At 42.5% G+C, this 22,103-nt stretch overlaps 1 protein-coding gene across 2 annotated transcripts in view; it reads right to left on the bottom strand.

Moving 5' to 3' along the window:
* Positions 1-8,851, bottom strand: part of trim9 (tripartite motif containing 9) — a 40,201-nt gene extending 31,350 nt beyond the window's left edge. For both annotated transcript variants that reach the window (XM_070979158.1, XM_070979159.1), the window contains exon 1: positions 7,881-8,851. In XM_070979158.1, the coding sequence (XP_070835259.1) occupies positions 7,881-8,717 (837 nt within the window). In that variant the 5' untranslated portion in view covers positions 8,718-8,851. The remainder of the gene's footprint in view (positions 1-7,880) is intronic.
* Between the last annotated feature and the right edge of the window lie 13,252 nt (positions 8,852-22,103).

The raw sequence follows: 22,103 nt of genomic DNA on the forward strand, positions 1-22,103 counted from the left end.
GGCCTGGATTATGTGGAGAGGACAGCGTCTTCTGAAGAAGATCATGTCTGCTGATCTAGTTTGAATGTGTCAAACAGATGGTCAAAGAAGCCACAAAGCGCCTATCAAATACAGAGATACTGTGTAAGAGGAAGAGGAAGGTGCATTTCAGGTCCTGTCAGGTCACTCAGTCAGGCGTCAGATACTTTGAAAACTCTCCTCTTTCACATTTGTTGGGGATTGAGCAGCATCTGTTCAGTGATAAGGAGGTTTTTGGGGCGCTCTGGTGTTCTGGGAACCTCAGTGTTTCACATCCAGCCAGGGACCTTTGTTACGAGTCATTCCCCATCTCTCTCCTAATTTCCCGTCTAGTAAAGGCATTAAATTCTCAAAATAATTGCAAGAAGGATGTTTCTGCTACTTCTTGGACTGAGCATTTGAGCTTCACACTTTGGCAACAAACTGTAATTTCCTCCAAACCTCATCTTCTCTTCTGAACCTTCTCTGACGCGTTCACAAAACCTCATGAGCAAGCAGGATATAAATCAATTAGTTGATGTTCCTCCTCAAAAGACTAAATCCTTTGTGATACTAGCAGTCTTAGCCATTAGACTCCTGGGTCAGACTGGAGGCCAGCAGCTTTCATTAACCACTCACACAAATGTGTCTGGTTCAGCGTCAAAGACGGTGGCATAGCTAAACGTTTAAAGTGCACCCACACAGGTGTTTTCCATTACCGTGGTGGAAGCTGTTTTAGTTCTGAACTTCAGATGATTAAAAGAAAGTCATACAAATCGAAAGATAAAGAAGAACTAAAGAAAGGAGTTGTGACATCTCCAAAGTGCTAATAATGATAAAGGTCTCGTCTGGGTCTCGTTTGTTCACGCTCACGCAGTCCAGAGAAGAGGTCTAATCAGACAACCCAAGTGAAAACACCTGCGTGGAAGGACTGCAGGTGTGCGTAGAGGCAATTTTGAAAACAAGATGCTGAGCAGTTTAAGCAACAGATTAAATTAAGATTTATATTAATAGTAGTAGACGTAAAATGTGCTAGCTATTTTTGGATAAATCAATGCTGCATGGTACCTGATTCATGGCCTGGCACATGAATGCACCTGTAGTGAAGCTGGTCACAGGTAACTTAAAAGAAATGCATTATCCATAACTATAATTCAAAGGAGATGTCAGCCATGACCGATCAAACCAGCAATTAGCTGACAAGCACATGGCAAGTTGCCTCGTTTAAGAAGTCATGGGTCAAGCTGGACACCTTTTGGTCATTATTTGCTTACACCATGTTCACTGTTATAATAAACAAACACTTTTAATAGACATTTGTCAGCCAATCAGAAGCAGGAGCTCTCTGTTGCCATGGTGCAATCAGGTTCCGTTCTTTAATTGTCCACCTGGTGAGGTCTTGGCTGTCTTTAAGGCAGCGACACTGAGAGCAGGCTGAGGATAATAACATCAGCTCCTCTTCAAAGTCTGTGAAAGTTCTGATGATCAGTGATGACGATGATGATCACGCTGATGATAATTATGGCGGTGATGGTGATGCAAACAGGGTCACTGCGGGATTTAACCTATCCTGATCATCTGCTGCACAGATTTCAGGTTGAGCTCACTTTCTTATGCAACTGGTGTCCTCATTTAATGTGGGCTGACTGTGTTAGGGCAGCCAGATGTAACGAAGCATGATAAATTATTCTGTTTTGAAATGTAGCAAAGCCTCCTGAAAATGTGACAACTTGCTTTGGCTTGGACTCATTTATGTACATAAAAGAAAAAAGGAAAGTTCCCTTTCTTTCTTTCCCCGTCGGGCCACAAAGGAGTTTTAAGGCATTTATCTTTCTCCAGTTCCGCGCCTGAAGCAAGCTGAAATATTCATATTTCCACCCAGGAAAGCTATGTAAAAATACGTCAAAACAAAACACCTTCAGAGTATGAGCCAGTGTTTTCTGTGTGGATCCAAGATGCCACTGGACATGAAATATTCTGCTAAGTATCTTGTCAAACTTCGCTCATTTACCCCTGAGATGAGAAACTCAGCATCGCTGTGCCTCTCTTTCCTGCTCAGTCTCTGTTTCACTTCCTCTCTTCGGGCATTCTGGGTCATTCTGGCGCTCTCATTTTCCTGTTCTTTATCTCCCTCTTTCATTAACATTTACACAGCTAATCTCTTTACATGGCAGCTCGAGGGGTAAATATCACCGCCTGTAATGGAGCAGCATCAAACTAAACGGCTTTGAGACATCTAAGCCCCCCACTGTGAGATGTCTTTCTCCATAGACCTCAGTCCCGCCTTTGTCCTCCGTCTCATCCCCATATCATTGAATCACAGTCTGCCATCATGAACAATCAAGCAACCGTGTCTTTTATCTGTAAAGAATCATTTATAGCTAAGACGATGTACTTAAAGATTTAGACCACGTTATCGCCACTGGGCCACTATTGACTCGTCATAAAGAATGTAGGGCTGGGGGGGGGGGGGGGGGGGGGGCATGGGGGGACACCCAGGACTGTCTTCACTCGCAAGAAAACTGAAAACAACAACAGTTGGGTGATATGGCTCATATAGTTACATGAGATTATTATAAAGGAGACATTAAACTAGACTTTGATCCCACAGTGCAGCTAAAAAAAGTCCTGAATCCTACAGTGTTCATACTGTAATTAGTCAGGACAAACATATCATAAATTAGTGATATCCTGCACTGTTACATTTCTTGTCATTAAGCTCAGTGTGGAACTTACTGGTGATGTTACAGGACATGAACTCATCTATCTGTTCTGTCAAAAGGGCTCCTCAACCACGTTCTCTGGTCCTTCTGGTCTGTGGGTAAAAACTGGGCTACAATTTCTTTTTGAATGGTCTTCTTTAGAACTGCAACAATTAGTCAATTGAAGGAAAATTAAGTTTGATAATTGATTGTTTCAGTCATTTTTCAAGCAAAAATGTCAAACATATGCTGGTTCCAGCTTCTTAAACGTAAGAAGAATATTTGCTGCATTTCTTTGTGTTTTGTGATAGTAAATGAAGAGTTTTGGGGTTTTGGATTGTTGGCAGGACAAAAGAACGTTGACGTTTTACGGACTGAAAAAATCGGCAGCTTAATCGAATATGAAAATAATCAACCTAGTCTCCTTTAATCTACTTCAGTGGACACAATGTGGACAGTATACAGCCAGTTTTACTCCTACCCTCCATCTGTTACACTCACAACTGTCCCTCCTAAACAAAGGCCTGTAGGAACTAATATTAATTTCTAGGCAAGGGGACATGAATAGCAGCAAAACTGTTAAACATGTAAATATATAAATAAAATATTAGTTAAGTGCTATAAATGATGAAAGTCCCTAATAATGCTGCAGAATTACTCCTACTAAAATATACATAATTTACTACAGTATACTTAACAGTTTAACAACAACATACATTAAATTAGTGAACATAAATAGTTAAAATGACCCAAAAAAAAGTCATGTGTACAGTAACTAAGGTAACAGCTGTACCGCTTCTCCGCATATTTGTGTTGCTAATGAATTCTACCAGTTTCTGTGAGAAAGAAGGCGGATACACGTTTGTTCACATTCAAAGTCAGCACTCAGTTATTTATCTGTCTGGGACAGATTCATGCTGGGCTTTGTCTGGATGTGCTGTGTGGTGAGCAGGACACACAGCAGGACCTACTGTGGGTACAATGGATCCAGACTGACAGTCAGCCTCATTACTATTAGCAGGCTGGAGTACAAGCAGGAAAGGACGGGGAACCCACCACCTCTTTCTGACTTTGCAAAGCTCTTCCTTTGCTCCCGCTGAGCTCAGGCAGAGCTGCAGGTAGCTCCTCCAGAAACGAGCGCCGCTGACAACATCAGCCTCAATACTGAGCGGAGACTATTAATGTTCATCCCAGTACCTGCTCTGCCTGTCCTCATTAGCCTGCTTTTTGGGGCATCTTGGGTGAGAGCTTGCAGAGCATCCGTCTGTGTTCGGTTTGCATCAAGATGTGCAGGCCCTCTGTTTATGTCAGGAGGCTCAGGATCAAACACAGGGCGTCATTAAAGGGTAGCACATGTGCACACAAGAAGTGAAACATTCCTTAAATCACCTGCGGATGCCTCAAATTACTCCCCCCACAGAATTTCTTTGCTTACATGCAGAGCTCAAAGGGAAGCTTTCAGGGTCGTCTGGGTTAACAGCTCTGCTGCCTCCTGATTTATCTTTCATCCTGTGGCAAGAGGGCAAATTACTAATTTTCTGCTACAATCTGCTACTTATTTTCTGCACACCCACGCATCTTCTTGTACTTAAGCTTCTGTGTGATTAATCACCTTTAATTGCCACTAAACACACCGAGGCGACAGAGCTTGACCTAGATTGCATTAAGGGTCCTGCGTGACCTCTTATGACATCCGTGAAGAACTTAGGACCACTCACTATGTTGAGATTTAACACTCAGACGCCTTTACTCTTTTTAATGTGATTTACAGAGATTAATGCAGACATCCTGTCACCACATAAAACCATATGACACAAATCTGAACAGGCAGACGAGAGCGGGATGCGTCACACTGTGTAGAGCTTAGATTTCGACTAGTCTTTAGTGACTGAAATTGACTTTGGAGACATGAAATTGATTACCATCGCGGCTTGGACACGGTCACGCAGTCCAAAAGGAGGGGTCAGAGATAAAACGTGGTGGTTTTTATTGCCTCTAAGACCAGCAGAGAAGGAGCAGGAGTGACGATGTGCAGCATTCAACATTTACAGTATAGTACACACACACAGACACACATGTACTGTAGAGGAAGGAGGGGAAAGGCTGTAAAGCATCTGGGAAGGATTCCTCGTGGGGTCCGGTATCTTAGAGACCTCTGCCGCTCTGAGCAACATCAAGAGGGATTTGGTTGCCATGGCGGCAGGTGGTTCAACTCTCTCTATATAAAGAGAGAAATGTTTCACAAAGACAGAGAGAGCACAGTTTGTCCTGGCGTACCAAGACGGAGACGATGATGGTGCAGATTAAAAACCTTGAGAGGAACCCCAGTTGGAAGACAGAGCAGATCTTATTAAAAGATACAGGAGAGCACACTCTCAGCTCTGAGATGTAAATGCTGCAGGTGTGGATTTAAGATTCGATAAGAAGCTAAATTCAAGTTTCTTAGTGTTGTACTTTCTGCAGCAACATTAGACAGCGACGCTGACAACCAAGCAGCTTTGATCACTTTGAGCCTGAAGGGAAAAGCAAGATGTTAATGACTGTATTTGAATACTGGATGGTTTTACTGCACTAATCATTATTTTTATAGAGAAAATGGATGAACCTACTATGTCTAATGAAAGGTGTTCCTCATAGTGACAAACCCAGAGCTTTTAAGTGTCTTTCAGCTCATAGTTTTGGTTTTATGGCTCACAACTCTCTTATCTCATCAACTTCCAACAGCCTCGCGCAGCAATTTTCAGCAAAACAGCCAAAAACATACACTGTACACTTCTTTCCCAGCACCAAGCAACAGACAGACAAAGTTAGCAACTAGATGGTGAACATCACAGAGTATTTAAGTAGCCAGATGTTTTTGGTTTTTTTTGTTTTTTTTTTCATTTGTTGCAGACCAAAACAGAGCTTCAAGGAACACGAGGATTAGACTTGCATTTGATAGGTGGCCACAGACACAGCTGAAAATAAATGCTAATGTTGCTGCTTAATATTGCTTATTCACATATCTTACAGATGTAAGTAAATAATGTTTTCTAATACGATAATGTCAGTTGTTGTTGTTTCTACGTCTTTGTTCATCTAACATGTAGTTTCTAACTGTAGCATGTACACATTGTATGTACACTGCATCTGTTGTCAGTGATGAACTTCAGCAGAGTAAAAAAACAATAGAAGAAAACTAAATGAAATGCAGTGTACTTGGTTTTTATTGGGCCAGTAAGTTTAAAAACGGCAAGACTATTCTGTGAAATGTGTTTTATACTGTTGCAATGATTCTTTAATTCTTATAATCCAATTATTACTTGAGCGAAAACATGAGGGATTGCTGCTCTTCTCTGTTGTACTGCACCATAAACTGAGTATGTTTGGGTTTGGCCTGTTGAACAGATACAACAAGCTATTTGAAAATGCCACTTTCTTGGAAATTGTGTTTTTTTTCTACCATTTTCTGACTTTTTTTTACTTAAATCAATTAGAAAATTTCAATTAACAGTAACTTATGAGGAAGTCTGAGGATTGACCAATCAGATTTCAGAGGAATCCGTTGCCACCACTTTGGGTACACTCTTGAGTTTCTACACCATGCTCCATATGCATTATGCATACATACAAGTGACATGAGAATCTACAGCATATCTGCAGGATATGGAATACAATCTCATTTTTTCCCTGATGAATTATGTGAGGAACACCCCGAAGCACTGAAAGATGCCTGTCATCAGCGCTGCCAGCTCCGAGCTCTCAGCCATCTGTTACAGTTACTGTAGGCAGCAGCTTCAGATAACAGGTCAGAAATAAGCAGGTGCCATGAAAGAAGCCAAAAACCGGATGACAGGCTGCAAACTGGCACAAATGTCCCTGATAGCATTGACTGGTTTCTAAAAATGCTCCTCTTTTTTCCCCATTTCATATCCAAGAAGGATGAAGCATGAAAGGTCGGCAACTTTTCAAGTGATGGCAATTTGATGTGAGTGAAGTGATCAACCCCCTCTGATTTTTCCATCAACTTTACAATTGCCTGAGGTGACGCACCATCTCGCCACCATCAAGAAGAGATGATTGGACTGGAGGTCTGTTAAATGGCTGTTTTGGAGACGCACAAGACCAATTCTGACTGTAAATCACAAGGACAGCTTGTCTCCACCTGTGGGGGGGACATGGTGTGAGTGTGAGAGAGAGCTCCTCGTGCATGAAAACTCAAATAAATTCAACAGATTTTTGCTTTTCTCGTGGACACCCGGAGCCACCATCTCTACACATCAATCTCCCTGAGTGTGTGTGTGTGTGTGTGTGTGTGTGTGTGTGTGTGTGTGTGTGTGGGTGGGTGAGTATTGAAGAGCATCTATATCTAGCTCCCATCCTCACTCGCCACTGGAAGCTGAGAGTGTGGAGGTGAGGGTTACTGCTGCAGAGGCGTAGATAAACTGAGCTCTGCAGCCCTCTGAAGCCTGGTGCCTCCTTGCCCACCACAACTCAGCTTCCAAAATAGCCTCTGAGGCCAACATGTGTGCTGGCTCTTATTAAAGCGTGGCTCCAATGTGAGCGTGCCTAATGATCTCTGGGGTGCCTGTGAGTTGTCAAAGCGGGGAGTGGAACATATATATAGAGTGAAGGAATCTGCTGTGTGGAAGCTGAGGAGACAAATGGTCAAGAGCCGAAATCATGTCAGAATCACTGCTGTTCATTTTAAGGAGAAGGGCAGATATGGTGGAAGCAGTTTCCTGTTGATAAGGGAGGCCTGCTTCTGGTTGTCCACCCGTGCACAGAATTTCAAATAGATCTGCCTCCTCAGTCCTCGACTTTGCGCACCGGAGACCGCACAGTTCCCAGTTGGAAGACGTGCGCAATTCTCCTCTTTGCCTATCACTGACTGAAATGTGCGCTGTGAGCTGTGACAGAGAGCGAAATTCGCCCACTTACTGCATGCTGCATTGTAAAGCATTCATTTAAATCCGCTGTGACAGAGTGAACATTCACACAGCTCTGCTTATCGACTGGATGCTGAGCGGAGCTGACAAGATAGCGCAAATTCTTTTCAAGGCAGACTTGTTGCTCCGCACAGAGGATGATGAATCATTGCGAATAAAGGCGACACACACATACAGAGAAAAAGCGCACTGGTGAACAGCAAACACAGATTTTGCAGCTTGAGATTTTTCTTTCTTTTTTTTACGCACGTACCTTGTGCAGTTTCCACATTGCGCCCAAAGCTTTGACTTCGTGCGTGCCGTGTTTCCCTTCTTCCAAACACTGATAGCACACAGGCGTCTTACACTGGACACAGTACATGCTTAGATTCTCCAGTTCGTGCTCTGTGCAAGTGGAGATTTTGCGGGGACTCGCGCGGCGACTTATCCGCCCCTGCGCTGGCGGCACCAGGCGGTGCTTGGCGAGGGGACCGCGGGGAGGATGGCACCGCAGGCGGCACGGGTCACAGTAGAAGACGTCGCACTGCTCGCACATCACGGTGGCCTCCTTCGGACTCTTCTCGCAGAGCTGACACTTAAGAGCGGCCGCTTTGCTCTGCTGATACCTGTCCACCACCCCCTCCAGCACCCGGTTCTTGGGGAATCCGCGGAGCCCCCGGTCGTCCAGGATGAGGCTGCGGTGACACTGTGGGCAAGTGATGCAGGAGTTGCGGGGGATCGGGGGTAAGGAGCCGGGCTGCGGTAGCAGGTGTTGTTGCGGAGGAGGCTGGGGGACAGACGGGGGGAAAACTCGCACCCCGTTCGGTGATTTTTGGCAAGGGGTGGTCGGTGCGCTGACGAAGCCCCCATAGGAACCATATCCACTGTCCGCCTCACTGTACAAACTCATTTTATCCAAATCCAGGTAATCATAGTCGGAGACGCCGGATCCGGAGGCTCGGCTGCTCTGTGGGGACTCGGCGTCGGGGGTCTGCACAAGGATATTCCGAGCACAAGCCAGGCAAATGTTGTGGGAGCACGGCAGTATGATGGGCTCCCGGTAAAAAGAGCCGCAAACAGGGCATTTTAACTCTTCCTCCATTTCATCCATGGCTGCTCGGGCGAGGTGAGCGATTCCTCTGTGGAAAGCAAACACAAACAGGAGAAGTCGCAGCTGAGTCTCTGCCGCGCTGTTTGTGCGTAAACGGAGCTCCTGTCGCGTCCTGCCGCGATCACTGCAAGCGCAACCTTGACCAGAGGAAAGGCATCAGCTCTGTGGAGGCAGACTGACAGAGACGGCACACTCTTCACCAATAAGCAAACAGCATCAGCTCAGATCGGGCTACCATTGGACAACCAGTGGATTCCAAACAACCATTGGATAAATCAACTGTCAGTGCGGAGAGGGCTCGTTAATGAGCTTTACAGAGAGATACAACAACAGATAGGCTGCTAGTTTCTGTAGACACTCAACATCTAATACCAGCCTAATTGTTCGGTGGATTATAAGGGAAACGATGCCAGACTACCCTTTTAATACCGCACATATTAATATTGATTGATATCATGATCACGCAGGCACAATATTACATCAACTGCATATGATTAATTCAAATAAATCAAAGACAACAGCGTGTATTGTGTTGCTTTCTTAAGCCGATTAGTCTAGCGGTGGGAAACAGAACTATTAAGAGCAGGATATTTACTTAATAAAGAGTAGGAGCACCACAATGTAAACACTGAATCACAAGCAACGAATTATCAGCAAAGTATCAAATTAGGATTTACATTCATATATATGATCAAATCATATTACAATATTGGATTATTACCTATTATGCATCAGCATTTCAAAGTTGTAGCTGCATTTTTAGCTTCTTTATGCTCTGTGTAGTTGAATTTATAGAAATCCAAGCTCATTAGATAGTTTTATGCAAAAATCCTCATCAACAAAGTAACTATAATGACTGTAGGACTGCAAATAATGACATTCTTTATCAGCATTGGACAGTATTGATTAGACTTTGTCTATGAAATGTCAAAAACAATGAGAAATGCCCATCACAAGCTCAAAGCCCAGAGTGGCATCTTAAAAATGGCTTGTTTTGTCAAACCAACAGTCCGAAACTAACATGCACACAAGGAAAACAGCTAATCTATAATGCTGCTATGGTCAATATTTCTACATTTTTGGCTTGATAAATGATCTAAATGATTGCATAATTGTCCGAACTGTTGTGATAATTGATCAGTTGACTTTACACAGCCACCAAATAAATAAAGTGGCATAAAAAGCACAATATCTCCCCAATGCAGAGGAGTAGAATTGCAAAGTAGCACTGAAAGGAAATAAAACTGTGCTTCATTTCTTTTCTGACTGACAGGACAGGACAGACTATTTTAAGATTGCTTAAGCCGGGATCTGCATATAAAAAACCCACGCGGCTTTGCGTAGCTGCTGGACGGTGTAAACTTGCACATTTTGGCTTGTTTGGTTGTTGGAAAGCTTCTGTTCTCAGCTGCTGACGGAGCAAAGATCACTGCTGGAGGAGATTGAAAACGTGGAAACTGACACCTTGTGAGATAAGATAAAGCCGCAGCTCTCCACTGCACTCAAAAGAGGTTTTTCTTCAGTGTCCAGAGCTGTCTCCATTTCTGTGGCCAAATACCTCAGTCATCTCTGAGACATCCATGGCAACGTGAGCTCCCACTTTCATTTCTTCAGTGAGGCTGTTGATAGGGAAATTAACTGCAATAATCCCATTTTACGGTTTCTCAGAGCCACAGAGGGCAACGCGAGGCCACTCAGTGTGATTACATTTGCATATTTTGTAAAGCAATTTGAGAATGGGGAGAGCATTAATATGGACGTCTTTGTCTAATGAGGTTGATCAGTCTGGCATTCAGTAATGTGTCCACTGCATTCGAACGCAGGCGGGCTGATAAACATGTCAAAGCGTAAATGTGAATAATCTCATTGAGATCAGTGATAATGTTGATTTGAAGTAAATGTAGGTTTAGTTAAGGAAATCAAAAGACAACATGGATTTATAGCTGGCAACAGAGTCAATGAGTATACATTTACATGACTTTATAAAATGATCCTCGTGTAAACACGGACATTTCCACTGTTCATAGTGGCTCACAATTCTTAAAGATGTGTGAAAATATACAACAAATGGCAAGTTTATCCACGCTAATATTTCCCTGGATTTAACCGAATACAATGTTGATTCAAACCAAATGTTTGCAACAAGACCATCAGCTATTTTTGGATGCGTGCTGACGCCTCCAGCATGATGACATTGTTCTCTATGTAATCTCCTCAGTTTGGGGCCACACTGCATCTTCCTGTTTGCTGCCTTCAAGTGGCCAAGCCTTCCGAATCTATTTCATCTCTTTTCTTTTTGTGTCGGCGCCAGCTCTCTCCTGCTGCCAGGACACACACACCAGGCGGCTCTGACAGAAAATCTTCACAGATTTCTTTTTACTTTTCTGTGAGCACATCCCAGAACGCTCCCAAGTCTGTGATTAAGTTTCTGCTTTTCGGTGACCTCATGTGAAGTGACATGGAGGAGGCATCGTGAGGATAAATGTAAATAGCTGCAGATTACCCGGCGTGTGAAAAGGCAACAGTTTCAGCAAACACACAAAGTCAACTGAAAGAAAAGTGACATTTTTGCCAAGTTAACTGACTATACTTTTAAGTTTGTTTTTATACAGATGTATCTATAAAAAACACTGTTGCTAAGCCTGTCAAATAAAGCCGGGACATAATGCAGTTTGTAATGATAACAGACTCACTAGAGATGCTTAGTAATTTTGTGAAAAACCTTCATATCAGTTTTCAAGATCAGTTTTGCTGGTTGAAATGACAGCTGGCTAATTTAATCAGCTTTAGCTAGCAAGCTAATAACGCTAACTAATGTTAGCGTTCGTTGGTTCAAAACACTGTCACTGACTAACTAAAATGAGAACCCTAACCCTTATAGAAATATGGACTCTGGAGGTTGCTGCTTGGTCTAATTACACTCACTAAGCTAGCCAGTTGCCTATTGCCAGCTGGTAAAGAAATCTGTCCCCCTTTCTTAAAAAAATCTAACTTTAAATTTGCTTTTTAATCCAACAGCTCATCACAACACCTTCAAAACCTGGATCTCTTGCACACTAGAGAAAAAAGCTTCATGGTTAGTTAAAGCAGCGTTCAGTCCGCAGTTCAGTCATCTTGCTCAGAGCTCGCATAGTTTATTGGAGTCTGCTCCTCCATCGACAAGGGATGAAGCCTCCTTTGTGTGTTGCACTGAGTCTATTAACTCTTCTCACCGTAGCCTCTCTCTGCAGCCCCAGAGGCATCAAGTCGTCTGTGTAAAGAAGTACACAAACCACAGGAGCTTAACGGTACACAGCTCAGACTAGATAGGAATCTCTATGGGGCGAAGTGGTGATATTGTCAAGATGTGAATAGAAGCGGCTGCTGTTTTGTCACTGAACGCTGGATTCAGAAAAAATTTGCTTTTACAACTCCTTAAAGGATGAAGTTGCTGTAATTTTGGAGAGTGGATGGTTGCACTGGGTTCAAATTACACAGTAAAGCAAACTGATGTTCTAAACAAGCTCTGAATTGTGTGTTGTTTTTTTTAAGGTAAAGATAAAGTAGAATTGAAATAACTTTATAGCAAATGATGGATTGATGTTAATTAAGAATTTGGAAGAGACTTTGTTGAAGTTGGACGACGAACGACCATAATCAGGATTTAAATACCAACACTGACCATTGGGTTTAAAGGGGAAAGGAACAGCAGCCTCTCATGATAAATTTAAATATTATGTCTACTCATCCATCCACCCACACCTCCTCCAGACGTGGACTTTGTCAGTCTTAAACAACATCAGCTGACTTCCTCCTTTGCTTCCTCCTAATTAACATGACTGCTAGAGGTCTTTGTCACTTTAATGTCAATGTATGCCGTTTTGGGGCACACTGCGCTCCTGCGTTGGCATTAAACTTTGGCAGTAGGTTTAAATTGTGATGTGCAGAATCGTCCAACATGGACACAATAACTTAAAACATCTTGCCTTTGACAGTGTGTTTGCAGTTGACAAAGTGGCCTTACCTGAGTCAAAGGTGTGAAGGCACTGCCTTTAAAGATCACTTGCACATTCACCTCCAGTGACCTGTCCTTATGCAACAGTTCTCACATTATCACCATCTGCTATTATAGCTCTCTGTAGCAGAACGGACACACTGGGTGACAAAAGCCCAAAGTCACTCCGTTGACTTCCTGACATCTCAGTGCAATGCAGCATCTTCTACAACCTCACATGAACTCATGTTTATGGATTCAGTACCATCTGTGCCCTTCACAGTGACCTGAAAACTGCATTTTCCTAATGCAAATTTGCAAATTAGGCCTTCAGGGAGAAATGGAGAATGATGCCTTGTGTTTCTGGTTATTTCTAAACTCAGTATGCTCCAGAATTAATGACATTAAACAAAATGTTAAGATGGTTTTCACTGAAGTTATTAAAGTGTAATTTTGGCCTCAAGGTTGATATATATCCCCAAGAGGAAGTGGGAAGGTAAAGGGAGTCAATATTAAACAGAGGCTTTACAAACATGGCCTATGGGAAAAATTACACAGGTCATGTGAGCGTTTTGCATTAGGCCACCCACCTGACCTTAATTCAAGGAGAACACACAAACATGTCACAGTTTGTACTGGTAAAGAAAACATCAGCAAGTGGAGTGAAAATTTCAATTTGTTCAGAAGATAATTCCAATTTTCCTTTCAGTCTATGAACAGGAGACATTTAGATCACAAGTCTTCTCTCTTGATGCAAATTAATTAAAAATTAAAATCAAGCATCATACAGTAAAAGCTTATTTTTGTTCATTTGGAGAGAACCCAAACCAAAATATTATGCTTTCTGGCAAGATTTGCAGCATTACTGACATCTGGGAATGATTGATCCAGTGAAACCACTGTGCAAAAGTAAAACAGTGTTCTTGCCTGTTTGTTCATCTTTTTGGATGCAGAGTTTAGATATTGCACTTATGTGCAGGAAGTCTGCGCAAGAGGAATGCCATAATGATGTGTTTCTTAGCCACCGATTTGGAGTTGCTCTCTGCTTCTCAGTGCCATGTTGTCAGTGAAAATGCAAAGGCCAAAGCAGCTGAAACTGCAGCTGAAATACATTTAAGTGCTCTGTTGTGTGCTGGAAGTTATTTCACAGCAGAGCCAAGAGGGGCCAGGGTCAGAGTTATTGTGAACAAAACAAGCAATCCACAATGTACTGCTGCATCTCGACTGGAGAGCAACACTACAGAAGTGCGCTCCCCATTTTACTGTATGTGTGGGCTGCCTGAAGAGACATGTGAGCGGGGAAAGGCCTCCATGTGCAGCGCTTTCCATGTCTCCCGCACAGACCGTCCATGCTCTGCAGGGATTCTGTGCTGCAATTAATAGCCTAATGATTTTTTTATTCTAAGTGGGATGGGGATTTGCTACTAAACCCATCTCTCCTGTTGCACAGGGACTCACACAATGTAATAACCTGGAGAAACTTGAGGATTGGGCTCCAAATGTAGAATATTGATATTTTCCAATGTCTTTCGACATGCAATTAGTCAAATGTGAGTGTTTCTGAAGTCACGTGGGCTGAAGCATACAAATGATGTGACATGTAATTTGAAATTAGTTGAGCCGTGCAGAAATCAATGCGTCTTTTGGGACCGTTTATTTGAATGATATAGTTGTGTAGTTCAACAAGGCTTCATTGTAGGATGTAGAGGCCTTTTTATTGACTAGATCCACCTTTCCCCTTCTCCTCCGAGGACTGACTCTGACATATGACTAACCCAGAAATGCCAAGAAAATTAAGAGTGGTGGGCAGTGTGCAAATGGGTTCTTAGATGGATAACGTATTGGTTTCCCTCTGTTCTCTTTATGCAATTTTAACCGGCAATGTTTTCCACATTACAGTTGTAAAATGCTTCATAAGCCGATGAATGTAAATTCAGTCCTTCGCCCAACCCCCACCCACCATCCAGCAGGGACTCCCCTCTAATGGAGTCAGCTCTTGTTACTGCAGGCTTTGTTACTGGCTTGAGGACTCCTTTGTTTACCTCCGATTTAGTGAAAACAGAACAGGTGCAGAAAAATGGAGCAGAGGAATACGAAAACACGGTTGTATGATGTTACAGCCAATGTTTGTTTATTCCTCATGAGGAGGAAGATGCCAGATAACTACAGGAGGTGCTTACTGTATGTTGCCTTTACAGACTGTCTCACAAAAAAGGAAAAGCAATAGAGGAGGAGCAAAAATAAATTCTGGTCCAATAAAAGTTTGATGGGGGGTATCCATCATTGGACATAAAACATGGAAAGTCCATTGGGGGTTGTGGAGAACAAAGGAACAGCCCTCTTGTTATAGCCTGAAGCAGAGAGATGTAAACCCATTAAGTTGCTGAAAGCAGTTGGTGAAATACAAGTACACTGTATCTCCACACTGCAAAACTTCAGGGATCAGAACTCATAAAGTGAGTTATTTTTAATCTGGAGTGATGGAGGAAGCAGTTTCACTGTTTAGAAAAAGTTACCGAACATGTAATGCAATATAAAGTCCAAACTGTGCCCTGTTACCCACCAGCACTATTACCAACGTTTCCACCATACAGGACCTGGGGATTGAAAGTATAGATGTGTCCACAGGTCCCAGATGTATTACTATGACAAATTAACAGCTCAAAACAATATTGCTGGAGACTTTGTTTCACCATTCAAGACCAACGACGGCTGGACCAAATGGCCTGTTCTCTGCACGAAAAGCAACAGCGGCTACCAGCCCGACAAAGCAGTTAAAGCTGGATGTTTTTGTCATGTAACCTCTGTTGTAGTTAAAACATGCTCATGCAGCACATATATGAATGTAACAAATATATTATTACTGCAGGGGAATCAGTAGTTTAGTTAGCTGGTTGGTCGCCCTGTAACTACATCTCTGTGCAGTTAGCAAAAATAGCTAATACAGTAATAATAATATCAAGCTCATAGATTCTTCTATATCCCCACTCTGTCCTCCCTTTTCCCTGTTTCTCTTTTTTTTTTAAATCTTTTCTCCACCTTTCCTTAAATTCCCCCTAAAAGCCAATCACTTTCAGGTCTGCTTGTAAATCTCTCCCCTCTGCCGCTGAGAGTTCACCTCCCACAGACACTATGAGGATGAGAGGTTGGTTTGGTGACCATTGATCCACTGGTTTGCTCATTGATGCCTCCCCCATCTCAGCAGCAGTAGCCTCCAGGGGAGCTATAAGAGTCACGGTGGTGAACGCTGGCTCTGATAGCAAAGGACATTAGAAAGCCAACTGTCGTCTTGGCATTGACCTTTCTGGATAAATCATGGTGAAGGGTCATGTCCTGAAGCGGCAGGTCTTGCGGGTAGCATAAATTATCTGGTTTATGTAAATTATCAGACAAAAACCACTTTGAGTGCATAAAGACAAATAAATGTTTCTTGGGTATTATTGACTTCATTATGATCACACCTTTAAGGAAATGAAGGTAATGTCTGATTTTTGTCAGCCTTTTGTCAGCCTTCTTTTCATAATTGTGTCCACTCTGAGTTTAATTGTGCAGAAATAGTTTTAAGATATCTTTGAATCCTACTGAAAGTTAAAGGAAGTAAACACCTGGATTAGCTACCATAGAAAACTGCATATCTGCAGTGCTTGCTGGCTAACCAAGCTAGTAATCTGATAAGCTAACATGTAAATTAGCGTAGTTATTCATCTGCCATAATAACAAGTATTTATTGTTTCACATATTGCCTAATTTGACTTCAGTGTAGATAAACATAAAATGTTCTGCCTAAATGTTCTGATTTCTTTGTCGGGGTGGTTATTGCAGATGAAAAGGCAGTTTGCTAGTTGGCTAACGAAACATCTAGCTTGGTTAGCCAGCTGGGTACCCTGCAAATAGATCCGTACGAGGTTAGCATCACCATTCTGGATTTACTTTGGACTTGGAGACAAGTTTTGCTGGAGTTGAATGTCTACAACAGGGGTAATGAGTTAAAAGTATGCCTTAGCGATTACTCAGAACAGCCACAATTATAGAGGAATAATCCATCATTCCAGTTTGGGAGATGGTTACGCGCACTGCCAGCGTTGTGGTCACACCGTTTAAGTAGCAAAGCTACTTTTGCTGGACATATTTGGAGCGGTTCATAAGTAAAACCAGACACAAACAATCTCTACAGCTCCGGTTAAATTAGCTGGATAAATTCTTTTTGTGTAAATACTGGGCTTTATTTAGATGTCTGTCAGTGACGATGCCACCATTCTGTGGGCATTTCTGTAGTTCTTTTCAGCAAGTGGGAAAAAGCTGTCTGAAATTCCCAACATCTGTTACCTGAAATTACATATAGGAGGCAGATGTGTCCAACTCCGTGCTTGGAAATACAGTCAAAACAATGCAACATGAGCACAGTGCATTGACCAAGGTTGAAAAATACTGGAATGTTCCTTTAACACACTGAGCTATACAGACCAGGTCTACCTTTAAACACAAGGTGCTGTCTTTATGCTCAAAAATAGAAGATTAAATGGGTCAAAGGCAGCTGCTGTTTGTTGGGAAACCTCAGTTAATGCACCACAAACCACAACGCTGACCATCACTGAAAGCTTTAAAATGTCATCGCACTGTAGGCGTCCTAATATTAGACCCCTCACTGTAGTGAGTACATATGTATGTATACCTCTAATGGCTGAGGCTATGGAGAGTTTCCTGTTGTTGCTGTTAAGTAAAAGATTCTCATTCATATTTCACTCACTGTTTTTTAGTCTGTGTCACATTACAGGTAAGAACAGCTTGTTGTGCACATCCCACATGGGTGTCTAGTTGTAGCAGATTTTTCTGTAATATTATTCTTATTTGAAGAGTTTCTCACCAGAGACAAAGAAGTATGAAGGAACATTTTTTAAGTACATACTTGTAAAGATATTTACGCTGTGGGTTTCATTTCTTTAGGTGTCCCGTGGCTTCATCGTGGACCGGCAGCTCAAGCTTTTGTGGAATTCAGCACAGCTAATGGGGGACAAAATCACAATGGTCTTTCAGTACGACAAAGTGGTTCAGTAAAAGCTGCCCTGACAACACAGCCCGTCATGGCTTTGAACAATAGTTTAAAAATTTACTGTTGGGTTTCTCTCTGTGAGGAACTGGAGTTGCAAAAGATTGCAGCAAGTGGGAACAACGAATGAGAGACTGCAGCAGCCTCATGTCTTTGTTGGCTCAACCTTTGTGTGCTTTTTTGTTGTACTGAATGGACTGTGGTTTTTTCTCCTGTAAATTGCATTAAAGTGTAGATTGCAAGGTGAAGCTGCATGTCCAATATGAAGAAACTTACTTCAAAAGGGAAATGCATATGAATAACTGTCTTTTCCAAGTATACTCTCTCTGAACCCTAATCAAACATCACACAGTAGGCAACGTTATATACTGCATACATTGCTGTTCACATGAGAAAAATGGCTGGAAACCAAACAAGCTCTGGTGCCCAATAAAATGACCAAAGTAACACAAAACTATTTAAACCTGTAGCATTTGGCAGGCACATGGGAAGACGTCACCTGCGACAGTAGCAATGACAATGGCAACAGAGGGTTGGGGTTAAAACTCTTACTGTTGAGGGGGCTGCAGGCCCAGCAGCACTCCCCTTCTATGCTATAAGGGTTTTTTTTATGTATATAGTTTGTTAATCTTTAATTTCTTGAAGCTTATTTACCACAACAGTAGCAGATACAGCTCGCTAAATAAAGAGGATGGAATTGGGATGCACTGGCAGTTGATTTTGATAAATTATTTCTGAATCTTTTCTGATGCGAGCTCATGATTAATTTGGAAGCTGGCCGGCTCACTCCGAAGCATTAAAGTCTTTACTTTGGGATTTTCTCAAAAGTCTGAGGGGACAAACAATTGTTCAAAACGTGGACACATTTCAGGCAGAGGAAGAGCTCCAAACCTCTGCAGAACTTTAAAGTTGATCTTTGTTGGTTGGATGATGTGTCTGTGTGAATCAATAAATTAGTTAATGTGGATGCCAGCTCCAGTTAACAGTGAAGCTTAACGTGGGTGCGTTACGACCAGAGAAAACTTTACGTCACATCCGAAAAAGGTGTCTGTTTCAAAGGACATGTCTATTTTTGTGAAGGAATAGGATTTACTCATGTGCTTTGCTCAAGGCAGGAAGTTCGTTACATAAATATATTTTTAAGGGCTCTGATGAGTGTGTGTCTGTGTGGGTGTCCGTCCATGAATGATTCGCCATTGTGCGCCTCCCACCTTTTGCTATTCAGGCTGTTTGCTCACACTTGCCTATCCTGTCCTCCCACAGCTTCCAACAATCCTTCCTCCCTCTCAGACATCAGCGGAGGCCTGTGTGAACATCATCTGTCACTGAGTCATGAATGGTTCTACTTAAATGGGCATTGGACATTCTTAGAAACAAGGAAATCCACCTTATATAAGAGCCTCTGTTTATGGATGAATGTGAGCAGGATTGCTGGTATTTTAGCAGCACAGGACTGCAGGGAGTATAAACAGCGTATGTCGTTGCGTCTGTGTTTGTAAAACAGTGAGTGCTGAGCATAGAAATCTGAAAGAACCATCACTGGAAGTGGCTCTGAAATCATGATTATGTACGTAAACATTGATGCTGTCAGGTAAAACTGAAGGTGGTCCTTTGCACTTTAGAAATCACCTGTGTACGTAATACAAGTTGTGACGTGTTGGCTGTGACTCAGTGTGTGGTCTGCCATGTCTCTCTGCCAAGTCACTGCAAGAATTCCTGACGTTCTGACATGGCAACCGTATGGAAAGACAGAAACATCAAGCAGTCGGATCCTAATGTAATACACTCATCCATGATCTCCTGCTGGTGGTCTTTTAGGTTGAACTCTGGTATCACGTTGACGGAGGTGTAGCCAGTCTGGATGAAACCACTTCCACTAGAAATAAATGTTGTCACAGTACGATGATTCAAAATAACTTGACTGCTCTCCCTCTGTCTTTATGCTAAGCTAAGTTAGCCACCTCTTGCTGTATTACCGTACAAAATGAGAAGACAGACAGTCGCAGTGTTTTCACGAAACTCTGTAAAGAAAGTGAATCGTGGTATTTCCCAAAATGTTGAACTCCTTTAACATCTAAATCTAGATAAAATGTGGTAAAAGGGAAAATGTTTGCCTCTGAAATGTGCAGAGAAACATAAAGTAAAACAAACTGGAATTATTCAGGTGAAAAACCTCAAAATTTATTGGTTTCTGACCCCGCAAGCCTCTCAGGATAAGCATAATAGATCTTTCTGGACCATCTTTGTAAAGGATTGCAGTCAGCTAACACAGATTTACAGAAATGCTAATTAATATGTGTTTTTTTTTAAATGACATAAAAGGGACCTGGAGGATATCTTCCACACATTCAGTGTCATTTCAGGAAAGCAGAGCCTGCGCACACAGATCCAGATAAAAATGTCCGACCAATCAAACAACCTGCGGCAACACTTCAGTCAATAGACTTGAGGCCATTTGAAGACATGCAGTTCACGCAGCCTTTGTGCTGGCGTACACACACACACACACACACACATTACAATAATCCTTCACAGACACAAAAGAAGACAACACAAAGCAGCATCTTTTTTAGTCTAATTTTGATGAAGACCGAGTTTGTCAGCAACAGATGAACAGTCTGTGTGATTCAGACGTCATTAAATGTACCATTAGCAGCAACTGAGATACCAGAGGACGCCATTTCTTTCACTCTTTTTAATGTTACACGTGTTAAACTCCTCTTGCCTTCACCTTCAGATCTAAGAGGAGTGCCAGCATTAATACGAGCATGTGTGAATGCTAATGGCCTCCTCCGCGCTAAATGCCTCGTCCACACACACGTGGGTATTTTTTAAAACGCAGCCTTTTCCTTTTGGCCTTTTGTCCACACATAAACTGCCTTTAGGTCACCGAGGACGGACCTTTTGGAAAACTCTTTCCTGATGTTCAGCGACTGTGGTGAAGTGCAGACAGGGACAATGGAGGTTTTGGCTTGTGACATCAGAGCGTGCACCGTAACCTCCTTAGTTTACATGAGACAACATTTCGTGCTATGGTGGACGTGGTCAGTATAGTGCAGGTGCTAACCTTGTTAACAAATGTAAAATTTCTCTTTCTCTTGAGGAACTGAATGCCCTGCAGAGGTAGTGCCGTCACTGCCTCCATAATCCAGGAAATAATACCTGTACACATGTGGACTAGGCATGTGTTAATGCATTTGAACAGAGTTTTGGGTGAAGGCAGCGAGCTATGTTCCATTTGGATGAGGGTGAATCATCCACAATGAATCAGAAATCAAAGAAACAAAGAACAGAGTTGCTGCTGTAATCACTACGGCTTTTAAATTAGATGGGATGAATGTTCAGGTACATTGTGAGCAAAGGAGAGGGTTATTTGGTGTTGTACAGCATGTCTCCTCAGGGGATCGCAGAGCGCTCAGGTAAAAAAAGCCTTATTACAACACTGAGCTGTGAAATGGAGGAGAGAAGTGATTGAAGCACAGCACAATCACAATAAAACCTACTTTATGTCTTCTGATGTACAGCCAGAAAGGAGGAGAGTGTTTTTAAATAGTAAATGGATTCCACATATATTCCACTTTTTTTGTTAGTTAAAAAAAAAGCAATTACAATCCATCCAGTCGTTGTTGAGATATTTAAATCTGGACCAAAGTGGGGGACCAACCAACCTGCCTAAGGTGGCTAAAAAAGGCTACAGTTTCTACACCATTTGTCGATTCGTGATGTGGATGACGTGCACTCGTTTCACTCTAAAGTCGAAGCAGGAGTACAGAGCCACATACATTTGACTGCATCCTGATGCTCCGACAGGTTCACAGTGGGGCTCCTCATCCTGAATGCACAGGCTTAATAATATAAACTTACCGTTGGTGGAGGTTGTACTGTGTCCTCTTCTGTAGTATTGGACTCTGGAGGACTACACACAATATGTGCTGATTTTTCACTGTCCTCCCCCAAACTAGTTTTTCATAATGAGCGAACCAGTTCTACGCTGCGTTTTCGGTTCAGCTCCAGTGTGGAAGTCGGGGAATTGAAATTGTTCAACAATAGGATGGCCTGTGTAGTACGAGTGGAATAAAGTCTTTTGTTCCAAATGGATCCAGGCCTTCTTCCACACGTGTAAATCCAATTAGAGGGACCAGAGGAGTTGGCTTTCCCCTGCTGATGCCTGACACATTTACAGAGCCTCATAAAGAGGCATCCCAGGCTGCACACTATTAACCGCGAACGCTCCTGAACTAATCGACAGCATGCAAAACCACAGTGAACCTGTCCCCGCTGCTCTGCAAAAAGCAAACAGAATATGCGCTTGTCTGTTCATCTGGCGGCGACTATTCATTTCATTAAACGAACAGATACCGCTGCA

The sequence above is a fragment of the Chaetodon trifascialis genome, chromosome 14 (genome assembly GCF_039877785.1).
Source record: "Chaetodon trifascialis isolate fChaTrf1 chromosome 14, fChaTrf1.hap1, whole genome shotgun sequence".
NCBI classification, from domain to species: domain Eukaryota; kingdom Metazoa; phylum Chordata; class Actinopteri; order Chaetodontiformes; family Chaetodontidae; genus Chaetodon; species Chaetodon trifascialis.